Source organism: Euprymna scolopes, chromosome 37 (genome assembly GCF_053919585.1).
Source record: "Euprymna scolopes isolate OS-2025 chromosome 37, ASM5391958v1, whole genome shotgun sequence".
Taxonomy (NCBI): Eukaryota; Metazoa; Mollusca; class Cephalopoda; order Sepiida; family Sepiolidae; genus Euprymna; species Euprymna scolopes.
Genome location: NC_136518.1, coordinates 54,006,539 through 54,029,213, shown reverse-complemented (window position 1 = coordinate 54,029,213; position 22,675 = coordinate 54,006,539). Strand labels below are relative to the sequence as shown.

Here is a 22,675-nt window from a genome sequence, read left to right as displayed (position 1 = left end):
GTCTCCTCTGCCTTAATAAGTACCGAATTTTTACCAGTGGTTAATACATAATATCCATAAGAGATAAAGAAAGGAAAACTTGTAGCCTTGGAGGAAATATCAGATATTTTGTAATTCATAAGCAAAACTAGGAAAACAAATCACTATGATTGAAACATTTTATGGCTGTAAAAAAAAGTGCTAAAAATAGGGTCTGCATAATGAATTATTCCCATTAATGTGGGACCTTACGCGCAAATGGTATCTAACCTTCTACACAATTCAGTTCATTACCTTTCCAACGAGCCTTCATTTGTTAAAATTCTGGTCAATAGTCGTTGAGATTTGGAACTTATAAAATTGCCATCTATCTATCTATCTCTATATGTCTCTCTCTCTCTCTCTCTCTCTCTCTCTCTCTCTATATATATATATATATATATATATATATATATATATATATATATATATATATATATATATATATATACACTGGAAGCTAAATTGAATACTGAAATGACCATATCTTTGGTTCTATGGGATGAAAATTTGCAGCCTTTTGAAAGATTATAATACATATCTATGGTTAAAATTTTATAAATATTGGTAAAAAAAAAGAACCTATATTTACAAACCAATAAAATATGCCGAAATTTACCTACATTTCTATATATAGTGTCCTGCTAGTAAGCTTCAGTTTTGCTGCTTCGGTTGTGTCCCCTGTGTCCTTACGTGGCCACTAATATATATACATATTAGTATTGGGATGATTAAAAGTAATCGAAACATTCAGGGGTATCAGAATCGGCACCGGAATCGGAAAAATTTGTACATATTTTCCGATGCCAAAACGATTCTTTTAATTGTCTTTTTTGTTTGATTACGTAGTAATATGAAGCAAAATCTTCCTTTCCCGGTAAAAATGATAAAATAATAAATATTTTCTGTTTTTTAACTAAAATTAAAATCGGTAGATGATTTCTACAAGTGCATTTTTTTTTTTTCCGTTTAGGAAAGTATTTGCGCATTTAACATGTGTTTTACGGTAATCCGAAAAAAATAACGACTGTATATTTAAATATTTAGAGAATTTATAAAGTATCGGAATCGGTAATTGTATCAGAATCGGAAATTTAGTACCGAATCGGTAATTATATCGGAATCGTGGAAAATATTGGAGTGCTCCCATCACTAATACATACATACATACATACATATATATATATATATATATATATATATATATATATATATATGATGAGTTGTGAAACAGCGAAAAGTACGATATGTGGATGACTATATATATATATATCTATATATCTATAAAAGTGAAAGCGTCTGTCTGTATGTGTGTGTACATTTCCCTACACAATAACTCTGTCAATTTTTAGTCTACAGACTTGAAAGTTGATATACAGGGTACTGAGATTTGGGAAAATCGATGTGATCAGTTTTGGGCCAGAAATTTGACGATTAAGGGGTCAAAGTTCAAAGATTTGACCTTTGAGAACTCTACCAAACTCCTTCGACAATTTTGGGTCTACACACTTGAAATTTTAGATGTAGATTCCTTTGGCATGGATCTAACTTAATAACTTGATTTGAGCTCAAAACAATAAATTTTAAGGGGTTATAGTAGGGGTCAAATTTTTTAAAAAATTGACCGCTTTTTTTTTTTCTTTTTTTTTTTTTTTTTTTGCTCAACATACACCTCCAAATACCCGGCCAACGCCGGGCACCTATGCTAGTATATATATATATATATATATATATATATATATATATATATATATATATATATATATATATATATATATATATATATATATATATATATATATGCAAGGAGAGATGAAAAATGGTAAAAGCTGTTTCTTTGATGGTATCAGAATTCATAATTAGCGCCGATTCAAGATGTCTTCGCTGCGGCTCCTCATGCGCAAATTTTACTGTCTTGTGCCTTTGTGAAATTAAAGGAGTGGTTTTGGTGTGAAATGTATACATTTGTTAAAAGTTAAGGATAAAGAAAATGAAAACTATCGAATACTGATCAGATAAAACTCTCGCCGGAAGTTGTATTACAGATGAGGTTTGATATCGGAAAACAAATCTGACCAGACATCGTTTATTGCAGACTTCGAGTCAGACGTCCTTCTGGCGTCATAAGCGAAAAAAATATAGATAGAAAAATAAACGCCATTTTTATCGCTTCTCAAAACTCATAGAAAAGAGACAAAAACGGAAATAAAGATGCAATTCTGATACAAGAGTTTACAGACTCGAATGATTTTAGCTCCAAGCCATTAACTTGAGATGATTGTTTTTATTTTAAGGTGATATCATCTTTCGCTAAAGATACAAAAGGAGATTGGTATTTATGACTGTTAGATTTTTTTTTAATATATAATATGTCTTTGAAAAAATATTTTTGGTAAAACTTGCGGAGTGTGCGCTGTTTTACGGTTGTTGTAAAAATGGAACGGCAATTTAAATTTCGTTCCGTTTTAAATTCGGTACCTTTTTACATTACGTCCAACTCATCATTCAAATTCGACATGTCAACTTTTATAGGTTTTCGGGTATACCGATAAGATTAGCGGTGTTTATTCCGAAAGCCATTCTCAACATGAGGAGGTTGGGGTTTCTATTCCGAAAGCCGTTTTTAACACGGAGAGGTTAGGGTGTTTATTCGTTGTAAGCATACTTGAAACCCTATAAAAGTCGGCATTTCAATGCGGAAAAGCGAAATAGAATTCCTACACCTAACAAAATAGGAGTATTGTTAGGTTTCGCATTTTTTTTTTTTTTTTTTTTTTTTTTTAGATGAGGATCGATAATTTAGATCACTTTAGGCTACTGTTCTCATCTCAGCATGAAAACAGTATTCCGAATAATTCAAATACAAAATAAAAATATTTGAAACCCTTGGTTACAAATAAGAAACCAAATGCTTAAAATGCGAAAGCAAATATTTTTATTATTAAAACGGATTCTTGTCGGCTCTTTTGTTGTTATCAATTAAGAAACAATTTGATGGTTTTAAGGATACAGTTTCAATTTGATGGGAAATCAAGGTTTATTATTATTATTATTATTATTATTATTATTATTAACGGTGAGTTGGGCTTATGAAAAAAAAAAATACCAAAAAAGCATACAAAATTGATTCCTTTTCCGTTTAAAAATTAATTATTTCGTTTTTCTTAATAAAATTTTATTTTTAGATAAAGAAAAAAATATTTCGGGGTTTTTTTTATGCATAAAAAGTACGATTGTTGAATGTTATTCTTTCGATTATTTTCGTTTTTCGGGTACAATTTAAAAAAAAAAAAAAGAATAAAACGGAACGAAATTTAAATTTCCGTTCCATTTTTGCAACAATCGTAAAACCGCGCATACTCTGCAAGTTTTACCATATTTTTAGTCAATCAGTATTTCGTTAGGAAACAAGAACATTTGATGCTCCATCCATCTGCATGTGTATCTTTTTAGAACGTGCGAATCAAAAACAAACATTGCAGCTTTTATACATTTTTAAATATATTCGACCACAGAGATTTTTCTTTTATTCTTTTTCTTCTTTCAAACAAAACATATTGGCACTTAGATGTAAGGGGCTATGGCGATTGAATCACCGAGTGATTCCAACGAACACTGAGAAGCAAATGGCTCTAATTGTTTACACACTTTATTGCTCAGCTTCGTTTGAATTCTCCTTCTCCGTCACTGTACAAAACAAGGAAGTTTTAACATCAACGTATGAACTCAGACTGTTATATATACATGAGTTTGTGAAGTATTTGTGTCGCAGAAGGCACTAAAATAAGGCGTCGGTTGCGTTTTAAATTTCAGACGTACGAAACGAAAAATTATTTTCGTTTGAATGAAAAACAAATGACGCTTTTTACAACTCTTCAAGTTTGGTTTGTTTATTTTTCATTTACATTCAACTGACAACAAATACATCAGAACACGGTTGGGATCGGAGGTGGAGTGTTGTTTTCAAAAATGTATCTTTTGTCTATGTGGCCTGTCCTTTTTATTATCGCCATAACCTATTTTTCCAGCCTATGTTTATTGTTTCAAAACGCGGCCAGTGCCCTCTCTAACTTGTTTATTGTTTCAAAAAGCAGATCAGTAGGCTGGTTTGCTCTGCCCGACTTTTCCATAATGTCGGTCAGAGCTTCCCCTGACATTATGATATCATTGTGACGTATTGCTCCCTCCAACAAAACTATTTTCATCCCAACTTCAAGCTCCAGAAGGTAACACGTCTATGTAAAAGAAGTAAGCCAGAGCGATTTTGAAAATTCATATAAAACCTGTTCACCAAAATCAGTTCTTTCCAGACTTCATCAGCTGCACAAAGGAATCCAAGAACGTCTGCCCAACACCTTCATCCGGTTAATTTTTCCAACCTTCCTGACCCCAAAAATAACACCGACATGTTAATGTTGTAAGTCAATCCGAGCTTAGAAATTCTTGGTCAAGAAATCAGTTTTAGACAGACTTCACCAGTCGCTGAATGAAAGGAATCCAAGAACGTCTACTCAACACCTCAGCCATATCTTTTGGACCGGCGCTGCAAGGCGAAATAACTAAATGATTAACATATTCTGGTTTTCATGCACATCTATACACGCACTAACAAGAACAAGATTAACGTGCACACATACACAATGCCACGCTGCAAAGCACTCACATAACTTACCTAGATACGCATAGTAATCACTATGAACATATTGAATAGGAACTGCTATTTACTCAACTTCTGTAGCCAAACACGGGTTTTATTATGAAGATTTTTATGTTGGAAAATAATCTTTATATTATTGTTCTTGTATACAAATATTTTGTTAAGAAAAAATTGGGTGGTTTTCCCAATTTTTCCTCTATAAAACTCTGTTTGTGTTTTAGGTTGTATTTGCTCTTGGTAACACATCTATTCTCTGAATGTTTCATTTTATTTTCATTTTATTACGCAGGCATGTTCCACACACACACACACATATATATATATATATATATATATATATATATATATATATATATATGAACAAATGATTAATAAAACATGTTAAAAAAACATCTTGAAAAAGAGTTAAAAACATATTTAATTTTAAAAAGGAAGCACAAGATAAGTGGATAGTCATTAAACCGCGGAGTTTCGAAGAAATACTCTCCTTCTCATCAGGAATTAGCAAAATGCGGGATCGGACTTTGCATGTAAAAGTATTTAATGAAACCACAAGTAAGTCAAAGATCTTACTTGGTTAAAAAAAAAAAAAAAGGTGAGGTAAGGGGAATAGGAGGTAAAAGAAAAAATGATAAAAAGATTTCACATGAATGGACAGTCCGGTGAAGGGTTTATATATATATATATATATATATATATATATATATATATATATATATATATATATATACTGAATAAATCACAAACGACTATATTCCAAAGTTCGTGATGTTAACCATCTTATAATTTATTCATTTAATTCAGTTGACATTTACAATTCTTGACAGTATCTGTTTCGTAGCGCAAAATCAATCACTTAACTATTATATCAATCAGTGAATCTATTATGCCCCTTACATACACACACGCACACACATACACACACACACACACACACACACATATATATATATATATATATATATATATATATATATATATATATAATCTTAACTTCTCTTAGGCCTTTCATACAAGCTTTATAGTTTTTCAATTTATGTGCTAATAGCAAAATTTATGACTCCTTATAAACATTATTTTGCTAAATAATTTCCTATGATGATATGAACCATTTATTAAAAATTCATGGATTAAAGAAAAAACATTAAATTTTGTATTCTTGTTGCATAATAAATTAGTCGTAAATTAATTAATTTACAGAATTTCAAAACGTAATCGATCGCTCCAAAAAGTAATTCCAAACTTTAATTTATTATATATACGTGTGCATATATATATATATATATATATATATATTATTTACTATAATAATTATCAAATATCTACAGACACTAGTGTGTCATCTTTTCGGGAATCTTCAGTGTCACGATTAACACCAGTTGATAGATTCGAACCCTGTGGAAGAAGCCGTCTCTGGTCTTATTTGCGAGGACCATATCCATTCGGCTAACCTTAACCGGGAGAAATGTTGTTGAATTTTAAATATTTATTTTATTAAATGAATATAATATGAGTCAGTGATCTTATCATTATATGAAGATCAGCGCATAAGCGCACACACACACACACACACACACACACACACATATATATATATATATATATATATATGTATATATGTGCGTATATATATATACATATATATATATATATATAAGAAATTTATTACTGTGAGTCCAGAATGAGTTTACATATTGTTTCAACTAGAGGAAGATCCCCAAAGAGAGGAAATGTCCAACTAGCATCGTCAGAATCTATGAATTCTGACGATGCTAGTTGGACATTTCCTCTCTTTGGGGATCTTCCTCTAGTTGAAACAATATGTAAACTCATTCTGGACTCACAGTAATAAATGTCTTATATACTGCTCTGGCTACACATTGAGCACTCTATTCCGGTTTTTTCACCACTGGTAAATAAGTATATATATATATATATATATATATATATATATATATATATATATATATATCACGGACTTTAGGAAATCAGGTGTAAGCCATTATAATTATTTGCTAATATTTTCTCCTCTGAAGAGATGGTAGACATCGAAATCCTATAGGATAAGGAGTTATAACATTTCAAATGTATTCTTTGTCTTACATATCATAATAAAAATGTTTTGATTATAAATTTAACCATTTCACGTCATATTTTTTTCAATTTATTGAATGACTAAAATTATATATATATATATATATATATATATATATATATATATCCTTTATTTGCTACCTTTTCTAATACATAACTTTTATACCCAATTAATATTAGCTGTTGGTGTAGTTCTTGGCTTTGCACAAAGACGCTCTACGAGGGCCTCTACCAAAGCCAAGGACCAGGCCATAACTGATTCTTTCCTTTTCTTCTTTTAAATATTTTATGGTATGTTTTTTAATTCCAGCGGCAAGACTGATGGATGCAATCAATAAAAATGTTGCGCCGTGTGATAACTTTTATGACTACGCTTGCGGTTCCTGGGAAAGGTTGAACACAATACCTGCGGACCGACTCAGTTACAGTACATTTGAAAAGTTGCGAGATCAGTTACTGGAACGGCTTAAAGGTATGCTCGATAATATTTTTGAACAAACGTCTTTCAGATGATTAACTCTATACATGTCTTTTTTTTTTGCTGTTGTTTTGTTTGTTTTTGTTTTTGTTTTTTTGTTGTTTTTTTTTTTTTTGCTTGTTTGTTTTGAAAGTCGCTCCAGAAAAATCATGAAGCCACTAGATGTAAGGGGATAAACAGAATGAAAGATGGTCATCGCAAAAGCAGAACAGGCTCATTGGCCTAACAAGACCAAGGTTATAAACAGACAACAGGAAGAAAGGCCCACACGTCTGCAGTTCTTGAAAAGAAGCTGCTGTAATAGGAAGCTGTATTTTAATGAAGGGTCGGAACAACAAATTGATGAAGAACACCAAAACAACAATCCAAATGAGTTGAAACAATAGAAGTAGCGGACAAATCAAACAACTCTGAAGAATACATGTCGTAATAGTACTACACCACCAATGCTCAAATCCCCTCTTTACCCCAATTTTATTTTTCAATTTTCACCTCAAACAAGGTACAGTGCCACTTTGAAGTAGGGGGCTACTATCGGGGACATAAGTTGCAGGGCTATTATGAAGGAAAATGAGTAGCAAGATGTCTGTTCGCATTACACTTGAACTTCTGCATGTCAGTACAGTTAAGAAAACAGAATCCCGGAAACGAGTTCCAAAGTCTAGCAGTTCTGAGGAAGAAACTATTGGAGTAGAAGGCTTTCTTACACCTAGGGATCTCTACAGTGAAGGGGTGAGATTTAGCTGCTTGTCGGGTTTGTCGGGGTATTCACGTCAAGGAGGTACAAGTGCTTCCAATTCGTCAGAGCATTCACCATTAAAGTACTTGTAGAACATTCAGAGGGATACAACTTTTCGTCGATGGGACAGAGGCTAAAGCCTAGATAACAGTTCAGGACCTATCAGTTTGGCGACTCTCTTTTGAACCCTGTCAAGAAGTAGGAGACAAGTAGCAGATGCACCCGCCCAAATGTGACAACAGTACTCCATACATCGGCGAACGGTGGCTTTACAGAGGTAAAGGATACTTTCAGACGTAAGTAGTTTTCTAGCACGGTGGAGAGAGCCCACGTTCTTCGCGGCAGCCTTGGCAATGCTCTTAATGTATTTATTCCAGTTCATGTTCCCTGTAAATGTTACGCCGAGGAGTTAGAAAGGAAGTATTTTCGGGTAATGTGTTCTTGTATCAATTAAAATGAACAACTCTCGCCTTGAGCAAGCACCTTGCTTTGACAAATTTCTGGAACTGATCTTCACTCCTTACTTAAAATGGAAGACCTATATCACATCCGTTGCCAAAATCGCTGGAAAAAATGGTGAGATCATTATACCGTTACAGAAAGTATTTCAATCCTGACGCAATGCTCTTCTTGTACAAGAATCAAATACGTCTCGGAACGGAGTACTGTTGCCACATCTGGGAGGGAGCTCCTAAGAGTACCAGTTATTGCCTTGACAGGATGCAACACCGTTTTCGGAATTTAGAGAAATGATTTTCTTTGTACGAGCTTTAAAGCGGTAGCAACTAAATAAAGATGGGAATTGACATACCCAGGTACTATAGCAATATTACTCTAGAACGGGTGAATGATAGGGTATGAACTAGAGTTATTATATTTTATTGATTTTGTGTCCATCGCCGTATCCTTTTATGCAATGTGTGATTATTAGGGCTATGACAACAAAATATTATTTTCATTGTCTTGACTCTCGAGTATATATCCGACACAGTTAATCAACCGAGAACCACATAATTCTATATAGAAACATATAAGATATCAACGGATACACACTCGAGAGTGAAAACAATGAAAAGAATATGTTGTTTTCTTAGCCCTAGTGATTATATAGCTGAACTTCAAGTTAGTCTGGTGATGTAATATATATATATATATATATATATATATATATATATATATATATATATATATATATATACACTAAACGTTTTAGCCCGTTAAAATGGGCAAAAGTTATAGCGCATTGATTTAGAAGGAGTACTCTATGCCAGATTGATGGTTGAATATGGTTAAATTAGTACTCAGTTTTTAGATTAAATACTATTCCTATTAATCCCTGATTCCCATCAATCTTTAATATCGTAATACTTAGTTCGCTGCACCTTATCATAAAAAGGGTCATACAAAACTTAAGCCAGGTTGATTCAGTAGTTTCCAAGAAAACTTCTAAAGTAAATGTGGTATTGTGGTGATTAAAATCTATTGATCCCTATGAATGTTTATCAAACGGATGTCATAACCCTTAGTTCGCTTTACCTTATCATAAAAATGTCCATACAAAATTTCAGCCAGATCAGACCAGTTGTTTCTAAGAAAACTTCTAGAGTAAATGTGGTATTGCGGTGAATAATCCCTATTAATCCCTAGCTGTGCATCGAACGGATACCATAATACTTAATTCGCTGCACTTTGTCAGAACAAAAGTGCATGCAAAATTTCAACTAGATCGGTCCAGTAGTTTCCCAGAAAATGTGAAACAGGCATACAGACAGACAAAGAGAAATATATAGATAGATAAACTAAGTTCTTTGTATTTCTGCGTTATTGAGTTAATCTTTATTTTTTGTTATTATCCTTTTGTATTTGATTTGATCAAATCAATTTCAGACTTGCAGTCAAATAAATTTTCTTTTTTTGCAATCCCTCGAGTGTCTTTCAAGTCTTATGAAAACACAAAAACTAGAAAATAAAAGAAAGAAAGAGTAATTATTTTTAAAATGAAACACTGAAACGAGAATTGTAGAAACTTGGGAGAAAAAAAAACGCTGTAAAAAAAAATCTCTGAGCCAAAAATTAATCTTCCATTCTGCGACGACGACGAAGAGGAAGAAATCCGTAAATCCCATTCTTAAGGAAAAAGCGGGAAAAACGTGCGAGTGAAATGAAAAATGAGGATTGTCTCCGCAAAAAAAAAAAAGTTTTTTGTTTTTTTTCTTTTAGTGCGTTCTTATCAAACGGACAAATATTACAAAATCGTGAAACATTGTTAGGAAGAATAAAGCTTGTTATAAAAATGACAATAACGTTTTCTTCGCGGATGAACCAAAGAATCGTGAGAAGGAACATACGGAAAAGAAATGGCGCGAACGTAAACGTGTATGTGCGTACGCAATTAGTACAACGCTTATACAAACGCGTAAGCACGTTTCTGAATTTGAGAGATGATGATAGATCATTCGTATTAGGTTGAGTAGAAAGCAGTTGCGGAATTTTTAATTTTTATTTCAAATGATGTATTTTCAAATAAGTTTTCGTTATAATACCTTTACTTTATATATTATTTCAAAGAGCATTTCTCGCTCTATCTAATCGTTTGAATCACAATGTGGAAAAAAGGCAAATTCGCACAATTTTCTTAATTCAATTCAAGCTAGGCCGAAAAGCTGTTGCCACAGCTCACGATATAAACAAAGCGTTTGGCCCAGAAACCACTATTGAACGCACAGCACAATAGTGGTTTAAGAAATTTCGTGGCGGCGACGGATGTTGAGAATGATCAATGAGGACCCTTAGTCAAAGCCAATCCACGCACAACTGTCCGAGAACTTGTTTCCGAATTAGACGTAACGTATACGACGATTTCGTTACCAAAAGGGGGAAGGGTATAAGGGAATGTATGGGAATGCAAAAACCCAAGTATTTTTCTCTTTATCGCACATATGACACAACAAAAAAACAACAAGTGGATAGAGACACAAGGACGAACACAATAAAAATGCGATGAAATAACGAGATAACAGACACTTTTGCAAATCATACAAAAATATGTTTATTTAAGATAAAAAAGGAAGAGTTAAACGAAAGAAAAGGAAATGTATTCAAAGTTATGGAATCTGAAGTATATCTACGTGTAATGAAATGAGCGACAGTCTTTGGGGGGGGGTAATCAAAGTCTTACAGGTTTCTTTTGTTTTCCCTTTTTTTTCGTTCCTTTTGCTGGTATGTTTCCCAATTCGTCAACGACACAGTTAATCCAAGATATTTCCTTCGGTCGGGAAAAATTCGACTAGCAAATTCACATGTTCTATTTTCTTATCGTCCGCATTTTATACATCCACATCTTCGCATGATGGGGAAAAAGTCATCGTCTCTTTCGTGATAAAGTAAATTAATCGCATTCTCTGGCATGACTAGAGAAGAAGGTTGCGTCGTCCCCGTGTCGTGTATCTGTATCTCTTTTTCATATGAGGGGAAGAAGTCGACCCCCTCCTCCCACAAGGAGAGAGACCTCTTAACAGGTCGGCGACCCAAACCGAAAAGAGCGATTTCCGCTAGTGTCCAGTTAAAGGGAAAGAAGAAGCGATACCAATCCCGGTCCCCATCTTCTTCTCTGCTTCGCAATCCGGTCTAAAAATAGACTTGACAAAATCTCTAGTCGGTAAAGTCTCTGCAAGTTTTAAAGAGGGGTATATTAATAGACTTTCGCTCGGTTCAAAACAACTACTATATTAGCCTATTTTGTGGGAATCATGTTTTATTTTACCTCGCCGACAAAATATTAAAAAAAACGATATATCTCGTCAGCCTAAAATTAAATATTTACATTTTAATTTAAATACATAATCCAATTTAAAGATTAGGTCACATCACCCCACCAGAAAAAAATTAAAAAGCGTGATATGTCGGGCTTTTTCATAAAATTTAGAATAAGTGGTGGACGCAATTTTCACAATCCTCGTGGTTTCTAACGCCTTAGAAAACGCTAACCTGAGTGGGAGTGCCTCCAAGTATTTATCTGACGGATGTTCTTTATACCAATTTTTATGTCGACGAAAATTATTTCTCTTAACATGTCACCGTCTTCATAAATTTCGTCGCTTGGTGTATCTTTATTAATATCACGTACATAGTTGCCGTCATTATTCTCTTCCCCGTCATCCTTACTATGGTCATATACTACATCTTCGTTTCTTGTCTTCGTGATTATCACTGTCAGCATTATCGTCGTCGTACTCGTTACTACTATTGTCGTTTACGTGAACTTCACCAACCTTCTTTCCAACACAAGAAAGTTTAGTCTCACTGGCTTCCTTTTATGAGTTTCTCCCTCTCAGATATTCTTTTACTATCGCCGTCGTCATAATCAGTATCATCTAGCTTATAACTGTCGTCCTCCTTGTATTATCGTGGTCCTTATCACCTTTATATTCTAATTTCTCCTTACTGTCGTTTTTAGCTTTTTCTTTCAATTTATTCTCACTAATATCACCGTCTCTGTAGTTTATTTTATTTATTCCGTCATCGCTATTACTTGGCTTAACTGGGTTAGGACAAACTAGTTGGGGTGGGAAATTCGTAGAACTATTTGTGAACATGGCTATTGCACCTATATGCTCGTCTATCAACGCCTTCACTTCTTCCGTACTAGTCGCTTGACTGATTTTATGTTAGTTTTCTCTGTCTCTACGCGGATTTTCTCTTCAGCTGTCAGTACTAATTTTAACGTGGCTTTATCGAATACTTTATTTTCCACTAAGCATATCCATACTATTCTTTCCAATTGCGTCTTCCTCATGCTGATTCCGACAGCTAAGTTATAATGTTTTCCAATTAATATAATATCGTCTTTCTTTAAACTACGTAGTCCTTCGAATGTGGGAGATCCTATGAAGCTATCTACCCCTGTCATAACGTTTTTATTTTGACTATTAAGATACTTCTCCACTATAGAAATCAATTGTGCTCCACAAAGAGCAAGTCTAGCACTTAGTCCATAGTGTCTCCCTATTGTCACAATGTCGTCCTTGGGTAATTTTTTAACGCATTCGCATGAAGGCGACTTTAAAAATACTTCTACACTAGTCATTTTTCTATCCCCTAATCCTATCAACTTTGCTATTTCTCGCTTGCGTAGAACTATTTGTGAACATGGCTATTGCACCTATATGCTCGTCTATCAACGCCTTCACTTCTTCCGTACTAGTCGCTTGACTGATTTTATATTAGTTTTCTCTGTCTCTACGCGGATTTTCTCTTCAGATATCGGTACTTATTTTCCACTAAGTGTATTGTTACTATTCGTTCTAACTGCGTCTTCCTCATACTGGGTTCGACAGCTAAGTCGTAACGTTTTCCAATGACTATAATATCGTCCTTTTTCAAGCTACGCAGTCCTTCGAATGTGGGAGATTCCATGTAACTATCAATACCTGTCTTAACGTTTTTATTTTGACTTTTAAGATATTCCTCTATTATAGGAATTAATTCTGCTCTCCAAAGAGCGGGTCTAACACTTAGTCCATAATGTCTTCCTATTGTCACAATATCATCCTTGGGTAATTTTTAAGGCATTCGCACGAAGGTGACATTAAAATACTTCTACACTAGTCATTTTTCTATCCCCTAATCCTATAAACTTCGCTATTTTTTTATCGTGTTCGTCTGTCCCGCGCGTCTTACCTACAAACAGATTATATGACTCGGAGCCCTCAGTGATTTAACTCACAACTAGATTCAACTATCCCGGACGAGTGCACCCATTTGTTACATATGCGATAAAAGGTGTGGTAAGGCAATTTATAATGTAGGGGTATGAACGGAAACTTAATGATAAAACAAATATCGTTTACCTTTGTAACACGTTGCCAAAAGGGGGGTATAAAGAAATTCACGGGAATGCAAAAACCCAAGTATTTTTCCCTTTATTGCACATATGACACAGCAAAAAAAAAATAAAACAAGTGGATAGAGACACAATGACGAACACAATAAAAATGCGATGAAATAACGAGATAACAGACACTTTTCCAAATCATACAAAAATATATTTATTTCAGATAAAAAAAGGAAGAGTTTAACGAAAGAAAAGGAAATGTATTCAAAGTTATGGAATTTGAAGTATATCTACGAATATTGAAATGAGCGAGTCTTTGGGGGAGGGGGTAATCAAAGTCTTACAGGTCTCTTTTGGGGTTTTTTTTCGTTTCTTTTGCTGGTATGTTTTCCAACTCGTCACCGACGCAGTTAATCAATGATATTTCCTTCGGTTGGGAAAAAGTTCGAATAGCAAATTCACATGTTCTCCTTTCTTATCGTCCGCATTTTATACATCCACATTTTCGCATGATGGGGAAAAAGTCATCGTCTCTCGTGATAAGTAAATTAATCGCATTCTCTGGCATGACTGGAGAAGAAGGTTGCGTCGTCCACGAGTCGTGTATCTGTATCTCTTTTTCCATGAGGGGAAGAAATCGACCCTCTCCTCCCACGAGGAGAGAGACCTCTTAACAGGTCGGCGACCCAAACCGAAAAGAGCGATTTCCGCTTAGAAAGGGAAAGGGGAAGCGATACCAAGTTATATGCATTCGAGACTAATAATTCATGAATTTAATGAGGTTTAACAGATCTGATTAGAAATAGTTTAGTTTAGGAATAGTCAGTTTCTGAAAGCCGCCCAAAACATACCAGAATATAAAACAGACGTTAAACCGAATACGATGATTAAGGGTCTGCTTGGAATGGCGTCTATTTTTCTGTGTGTTTTTATTATCGAGTAAGAATGAGGCTTGTATATTAAAAAAAGAGAAAATGACATCCGTAATGAAGTCAAAACGCAAAAAAAAATGACATTCAATAAAATGTGTTCTGTAAGAATGGCAGGCGTTGGAAGATTTGACAGCGAAGATGGAATTAAATATTGATTCGCCTATGCTTATCCGATGCGAGGCTTACATATACTTACAGTTTTGACAGAAGAAATCAAACATAGCATAGATAAATAAAAAGCTTGTGCGCGTGTAAATCTAATAAAGTTAACTAGATAATATTTCAGCGAATCATTTGATAACAATGAGGGGGAAGATATCAGTTTATTTCCGAGCGACTTTATACGTGGGTTACATATGGCTTAACAAACAAAAAACAGATCAGACTCGTGCATTGTTTATTGTTTAAAAAATTTATAATTTTCAGCTTATAGAAAAGCTTTCATCGGGAAGGTTTAGATACACTTTTTTCTTACTTCCCATGGTAGTGTTTGGCGCAATCTCTAGTTGTCGAAGCTAGCGATTGTATTGTCCAGTTTAATGTGTTAGCGCTCAATTATACGCACATGTTAAAATTAATAGAAATCCACTGTTTAGAAGAAAATTGAAATTCAAAACATGACAAGATTAGATACGTGCGTTATCTTATTTTAATATATAGTTATTAATTTAAAATTTCTAGTGGATTTCTATTAATTTAACAAACAAACAGATCGCATTGGACTGGTTGTGAACACAAGCAAAACACAGCACATTTTTTCTGAACTAAGATGGGAATATCTCTAAAACTGTCTCTAGAATGTACATCAGTTTTCCTATCTTGGGAGTAAAGTTGCAAAGGAACTAAATGTGAGGATCAGTAAGGCCTTGATTTGGACTGAACAGGACGATTGCAATCTGGAATTAAAATATTCCTGTTAGCTATTGGCAGGCAACCTTGGAAAGAAAAAAATTCGACGCACGCAAACAGATTCGATGTGAAGAATGCAGGATTTTCCACCATTGTCTAACAGAATGCGAAATTTGATCCAGAAATATGTGAGAGGATATCGGCCAGGGGATTGAAACAATAAACAAGGAAAATATTAAACATTCCAATGGGAAAATAATGTTTTATAAATAAAATCGCCACAAAGAGAAAGTCAGTCGCCAAAGAAAGAGAGAGAGTTTTTCTACCGCCCGACAGTCGCCTAACCCCATACTACCCCACACGCTTTTCAGAAACGGCAAAGCACCAGTAATGATTTGTAATCAAAAGCTTATTTTTCGGTGTGAAATAAATATATTTTTTTATAGAAAACAGTGTTGTGGTTTTGCTCGCTGTCAGTGCGCATATATTTTGTACCAACGACAAAAGTAGACGTTAACATTTATATAGACTAGGAAAACGTATTTTGAACAACCGGCCACAGGGAATATGTAACGCATCGGTTTTGGTGCCGTGACGAGGATAAAGAAAAAAAAAGATTCATGAATATTAACTGTGTACATTGGGCTAAAATACATAATCTCAACAATGGCGTAGACTCTGAAGGAAAACCCTAACCAGTTGATATCTGGAACAATTTCTGTAACATGACTTCTTTAAACCTTTCATCAACTCCCATTATTGAAGGTGCTCATGATCATTATCATAATCAATATCATTATGATCATCATTATCATCATCATCATCATCATAATTATCATCAGAAAAAAGAAGATTCACAATGCACCTATAAAGCCCTACCAAGAGAGAGTCAAGAGGATCCGTGATGTAACCTCAACTACCTATTCAAATGAATAATTTTTTTACACCGGCATCACCACTTATCAAGGCCAATAGGCCACTCGAGGATAAGGGTTAACGAGTGCACAGTAGTTAATTGGACAATGCAGTAATCGTTAGTAATGTAAATTCGGTAAATTTGTTAACTTATATGGAACGGCTCATCAAAAACTTGTTTACATTAGACTTGAAAGCAACCATATTATAGAGAGCTGGTAAGCAGGCAAACGGAAGAGAGTTCGTTCCACGGGCGTGCAGTTCGAAGAAAGAAACTTTGTTCATGGAATCTACGTTTACGTTTAGGCACAGATAAAGAGTGAGAGTAATTATTGATAGTGTTTTCAGCTAGACAAGTGTTTCTCGTGAAAGTTTGGCGAGGGGGGGCATAGATTGGAGCTCAGACGAGCACTTGCCATTAAAATAACAATAAAGCAGAGACAGACTTGCAACATCTCTTCTATGAGGAAGAGGTTGCAGGGAAGAGAAAAGGGCATCCCCTACTAGGCTACGAAGTCTATTTTGAACTCTATCAAGGTAGGATAAATGTTAAATGTATTTTTTGGTGTTTAGAAAAAAACTTATGAATGAATGTTTTACATTTTAATATGTATCTAAATCACCTTTCACAAATTTTGAGATGAGGTTTGATTACTCGTATCATTTGAATTCTTCGGACCCGTGGCATAGTGAATAAAGTACCTGGTAAAATTCGACTATAAAATTGCACTATTGTGGATGTTGAAGGTTTAGTTTTCAGTGCGGGCGACACTCAAAAAGCAATTGCGAATTATTTAGGACTTCTACCCGGTTATGTCAGACAAAACGAGAGAATGCAACCCCTATGGATTAAATAAACGCTTCCGTTCGAAATTGCGTGCAAATTACCAAGTTCAACAGAAAGATGCCCGAGTTCGACAAGATACACATGAAAAGCGTCGTACATAGGCCGAAACGTTGTGAAAATAACACTCAAAGTAAGGATCTAAATAACACGAATTGTATTTAAAGTAGAGAACTTTTCAAAGTGATAGCGAACTGAAAAGGGCCGCTAGTCCTTTCTATGAGCGTATTTGCGCTGTGTATCTTTTAGGATGTGGTTACTGTGATATATCGGTTCAAGGTTAGAACGAAGCCGATCAAGTTTGATAAGTTGGAGACCTGTGCATATATTGTTCAGGTTCATTGGCATTTCTCGTTTTGGGATATCTTGAAATGAATGATTGACTCTGACCTCTTCTCTTTTGTTGGGTGTAAAGGAGAAACGTTGCGTGTTGTGATTGGCTGCCGGCATCTGATGCATAAAAGAGTAATCTCTCCCCAGATACGTATGGCAGCCAGGGATTAAATGGCGAAGATTATAATATCGAAAGAATTGTATTAACTTTAAATCTTTATAAAGTATAAAGAATTGTCAAGTGCAACTGGAATAATAAACATTGCCCTCTCTCTCTCTCTCTCTCTCTCTCTCTCTCTCTCTCTCTCTCTCTCTCTCTCTCTCTCTCTCTCTCTCGATCTCTCTCTCTCTCGATCTCTCTCTCTCTCTATTACACACTCTTACACACACACACACACACACACACAGCAAACACAGTCAGCCTTTCTCTCTTTCTCTCTCTCTCTCTCTCTCTCTCCCTCTCTTTATGTATATATATATATATAGAGAGAGAGAGAGAGAGAAAGAGAGGTGGAGAATTGCAACGATAATTGTAAATATTATCTAAAAAAAATTGAAACATATCACGATAATAAAACGATCAATACATTAGATAGAGCAATTAAAGAAATAAGAAAAATTCGCGATAAAAAAACATTATATTTAATAAATTACAACTTTTATTGATCCACCAAAACAAAGAATTATGATAATGAAAACGTCATATATATATATATATATATATATATATATATATATATATATATGACTATTTCATTTAATCACATTAATTAATATACGAAAGTATAGATTTATGCATAAACTTTAAGTATTTACTTCAACAGTGCTCAATACCTAGGTAGAGCTAGGTAGTAAGTTATAAAATATATATGGAAATTAAGCTACACAGCGAATCCTACTAGCGTGGATGAAACGCGAAATATTCTGTGTAGCTTTATCGCCACATATATTTTTTAACTTACTATATATATATATATATATATATATATATATATATATATATCGGTTGGCACTAAGCCTATTAGGGTTTAACTGGCTTCCTCCAAAGGAGGAACAAGTTCCATGGGAGTATGAAAGTCACAAGTGGTCCCCAGTCGCATGTATATCCCCGTTAGGGGAGATGATGACGTTAGGTTTTTGCAACTCTTGCAGGGAGGTGTCGACGTCCTCCTACATACAGCGCCTGGAATTCCCAAATTGGTCACCCATTTTAGTAATGACCAGGCTCAACGTTGCTTACCTTCGATGATCTGACGGGAACCGATCTGTCAACGTGATTATGTCGTATTTATATGTGTGTGTGTGTGTGTGTGTGTGTGTGTGTGTGTGTGTGTGTGTGTGTGTGTGTGAATGACTATATAAGCCCTTCTTCTCGGGCTGAGCACTGTTGTTAATGATACCGCCAGCTACTACTATATAGTGATCCACAGATAGACTGTTTCGCTGTATCACAGCTCTTCCGTGCGGCTAGACTAGCTAGGAATCGACTCTTCAACGATCTAATAAACATTAGACCACGGAATAAAGCACCAATACCAACAATATCAACAAAGTCTATTTATATAAACACCAACCGCCATTTCCATCCTGCTCAATTCGTTTAGTTTAGAAAAAAAAAGCATTGGATTGTCCTAAGAAGCATCACTAGAAATCACCTAACGACAGTGCTCGACTCGAGACGGAGGTGAGGGGGGTAAATATGCCAACAGACGAGTGCGAATGAAAACATATCACTCAAGCTGGACGGAGATATTTCGGTCGATTCATTATCTTTTATTGTTTTTTGTTGGGTTTTTTTTTTTTTTGTCCCATAACGTTTCTTGTTAAATTTTTCCTAGCCCTTCTCATCACTCTCTCCTCCTCCTCCTCCTCCTCCTCCTCCTCCTCCTCTTCCTCTGCTTACCTCTTCACCCAATTCTTCATTGTGCATCTGGATTACCTCCCCTTACTATTTTTTCCTACTTCTTCCCTGCTTTACATCTTCACCTTCTCCTCTCCTCTCCTCTACATGCAACTCTCTTTTACGTTCGCTTTATCTCCTTGAATAACCTTCCATGCTTCACTAATTAAAACGTCGTGTTCCGCTTAGTAAAACTCATAGAAAAGAGACATTTTCTCGAAAGGCAGATTTATGACAAAATCTGAAACTAACATTTATTATCAAATCGAATTTATTACGAACAAGCAAACAAATTGGCGACAAGGAATCGAATTTATTACGAACAAGCAACAAATTGCCGACAAGGATTCGAATCTAGTACGAACAAGCAAACAAATTGGCGACGAGGATTAGAATTTATTACGAACAAGCAACAAATTGGCGTCGAGGTTTCGAATTTATTACGAACAAGCAACAAATTGCCGACAAGGATTCGAATGTATTATTAACAAGCAACAAATTGGCGACGAGGATTCGAATTTATTACGAACAAGCAACAAATTGGCGACGAGGATTCGAATTTATTACGAACAAGCAACAAATTGGCGGCGAGGATTCGAATTTATTAAGTGAACAAGCAACCGAATTGGTTACAAGGATTCCAATTTATTACGAACAAGCAACAGATTTGCTAAAAAACGATTCCAATTTATTACGAGCTAACAATAAATGTAAAGCGTTGTCCAAGAATTAAAACCAGAAAATATTTTGGAAAATTGGAAAATTCATTTGATGGAATTTCTAAAACAACAAGAGAAATTACACCAGGTCGAAAAAGGTCCACCCTCCTTTTATCGGGTGACAAAAGAGTAAAACCTCGCACAGTGCACGGCTGCTTAAACAACAACTGAGTAACTTTAAAGAAAATACATATTATCAGTCTCAAAAAAAAAATAATAAAATTCCATGTAGCTACTAAGTCGGCCTTAAGCAAAATTAATACTGAGACTTCAAAAAAGAATGTTAAAGACTAAGTATTTAAAAAAAGGTTTTCAAAGGGTGATATATGGATAGAAATGTGCTTAAATGTTTCCTTCAACGAAAAAAAGAAAAAAAAAAATTTTTCAGGAGTTAGATTTTGTTATAAAGCTAAGACAAGTTTCTAGTTTTAAATAAAATGTAATTCCAGTTTAATATTTAGAATTTTATTGCATATCGTTTTTATAAAGTGTCTTCGCGTCCAGATTGCATTTTTGAAATTCACTAGCTGCGAAAATCAGACTTTAGTATGGTGTATTCCAATTCCTGCTGTAGCTGTTCCTTTGAACCTGAAATCATAAAAACTGGCCAGTCATCTCATATGATGTATAGCAATAACATACTGAATTTTCAGGAGTCTACGACAATTTTAAATGTCTTCGTGAAAGAAGTCTGGATACTTATTGAAGACACCTCGTATCTATATTTCTCTTTTTTTATCGTTCATTTTTGTGCGATATAGCATTTATTTACAAAATTCAATTCATGTTTTAATCAGAACTTGCTAACTGGAGTACCTTTTATTATTGTTGGGACGATTAATCTGAATCGGAATCGAGAATCGAAAAATGCGTAATTTTCTGGAGTATTGGAATCAGTATCGGAATCGGAAAGCTTTGTGCCTATTTTCCGATGCCAAAAACGATTCCTTAAATTATCTTCTCTAATTTGATGTTGGTTCAAGAAAAATTGTAATTGCCGGTAGTAATAATAAAATAATAAATATTTATTGATTTTTAAACTTTCAGTAACACATAAAACCTTTAGACCCCCCTCCTTCCCGACTTACATGTGCGTTTTTATGTTTGAGAAAATATATACACACTAGCATTGCCCGGGGTTTTTGGAGGTGTATGTTGAGCAAAAAAAAATCGGCCAATTTTTTTTTAATTTTGACCCCTTAACATTTAGTGATTGGGGCTCACATCAACTTATTAAGTTAGATCCATGTCTAAGGAACCTATATCTAAACTTTTAAGTCTTTAGACCCAAAATTGGCGGAGGAGTTTGGTAGAGTTCTCAAAGGTCAAATCGTTGAACTTTGACCCTTATCAGCCAAATTTCTAGCCGAAAATGGATTACAAAGATTTTCCCAAATCTCAGTACCCTGTATATCAAATTTCGAGTCTGTAGACTTAAAATTGAGAGAGTTATTGCGTAGGGAAATGTACACATGCACACTTTTATATATATATATATATATATATATATATATATAGATAGATAGATAGATAGATAGATAGATAGATAGATAGATAATCTTTTATTTTCTTCCTTCAAACAAGTTATATTAAATTCTAGAGGGATTCTAAGCGATACTCAAAACACTATTGTCGTCTAAAATGGCCCTACCAAGGTCAGGGACTACTGCATATGTGTGTGTGTGTGTGTGTGTGTGTGTGTGTGTGTGTGTGTGTGTGTGTGTGTGTGTGTGTGTGTGTGTGTGAGAGAGAGAGAGAGAGAGAATAAATGGAAGTGGAAAATGAAACGATGCCGAATAATAATTTTCTAAAGTGCCTCGCGAAAATGTTCGGACGCATTCTGAAGTGCCATTGAGAAATCATATAACTTCGACAAGGGTCAAAACAAAACAAACGTTTAAACTGAAAAACGAAAAAAAAATTTTTTTTTTAACTTTGACGCCATGATTTCTTAAAGTATTTCGCATTCAATGAGGCAGTTTTCCCTTTGTGAAAAAAAAAACCTTTGCATCAAATAAATCTTTTAGAGAAACTTGAGAATTCGTTCAATGCCGATTTCATATAACCATACTTCAATATTTTTTTTACAAATTGTATACAACTCAGTCAAAAATAAAATTTTTCTCTCAAGTGATGCGGTTCAATTTTATAATAGTTGATGATGATGGTTGGAGGTGGGGGTGATGGTCATTGGTTTTGTTTGAAAGTTGTGATACCTTAAACATGAGTTGCTCTTGAAAGTTTTTCAAATAGCTTCATGAAATCTCTTTTTGTCCAGGAAAACATGTCTCCAATAGGAAAATTCATATATATATATATATATATATATATATATATATATATATATATATATATATATATATA

General features: G+C 34.4%; 1 protein-coding gene across 1 annotated transcript in view; it reads left to right on the top strand.

The window, feature by feature from the left end:
* LOC145261199 (neprilysin-1-like) overlaps positions 1-22,675 on the top strand; it is a 1,350,287-nt gene that overhangs the window by 1,026,827 nt on the left and 300,785 nt on the right. Inside the window, exon 4 of the mRNA XM_080119525.1 lies at positions 7,080-7,241. Coding sequence (XP_079975651.1) covers positions 7,080-7,241 — 162 coding nt within the window. The remainder of the gene's footprint in view (positions 1-7,079; positions 7,242-22,675) is intronic.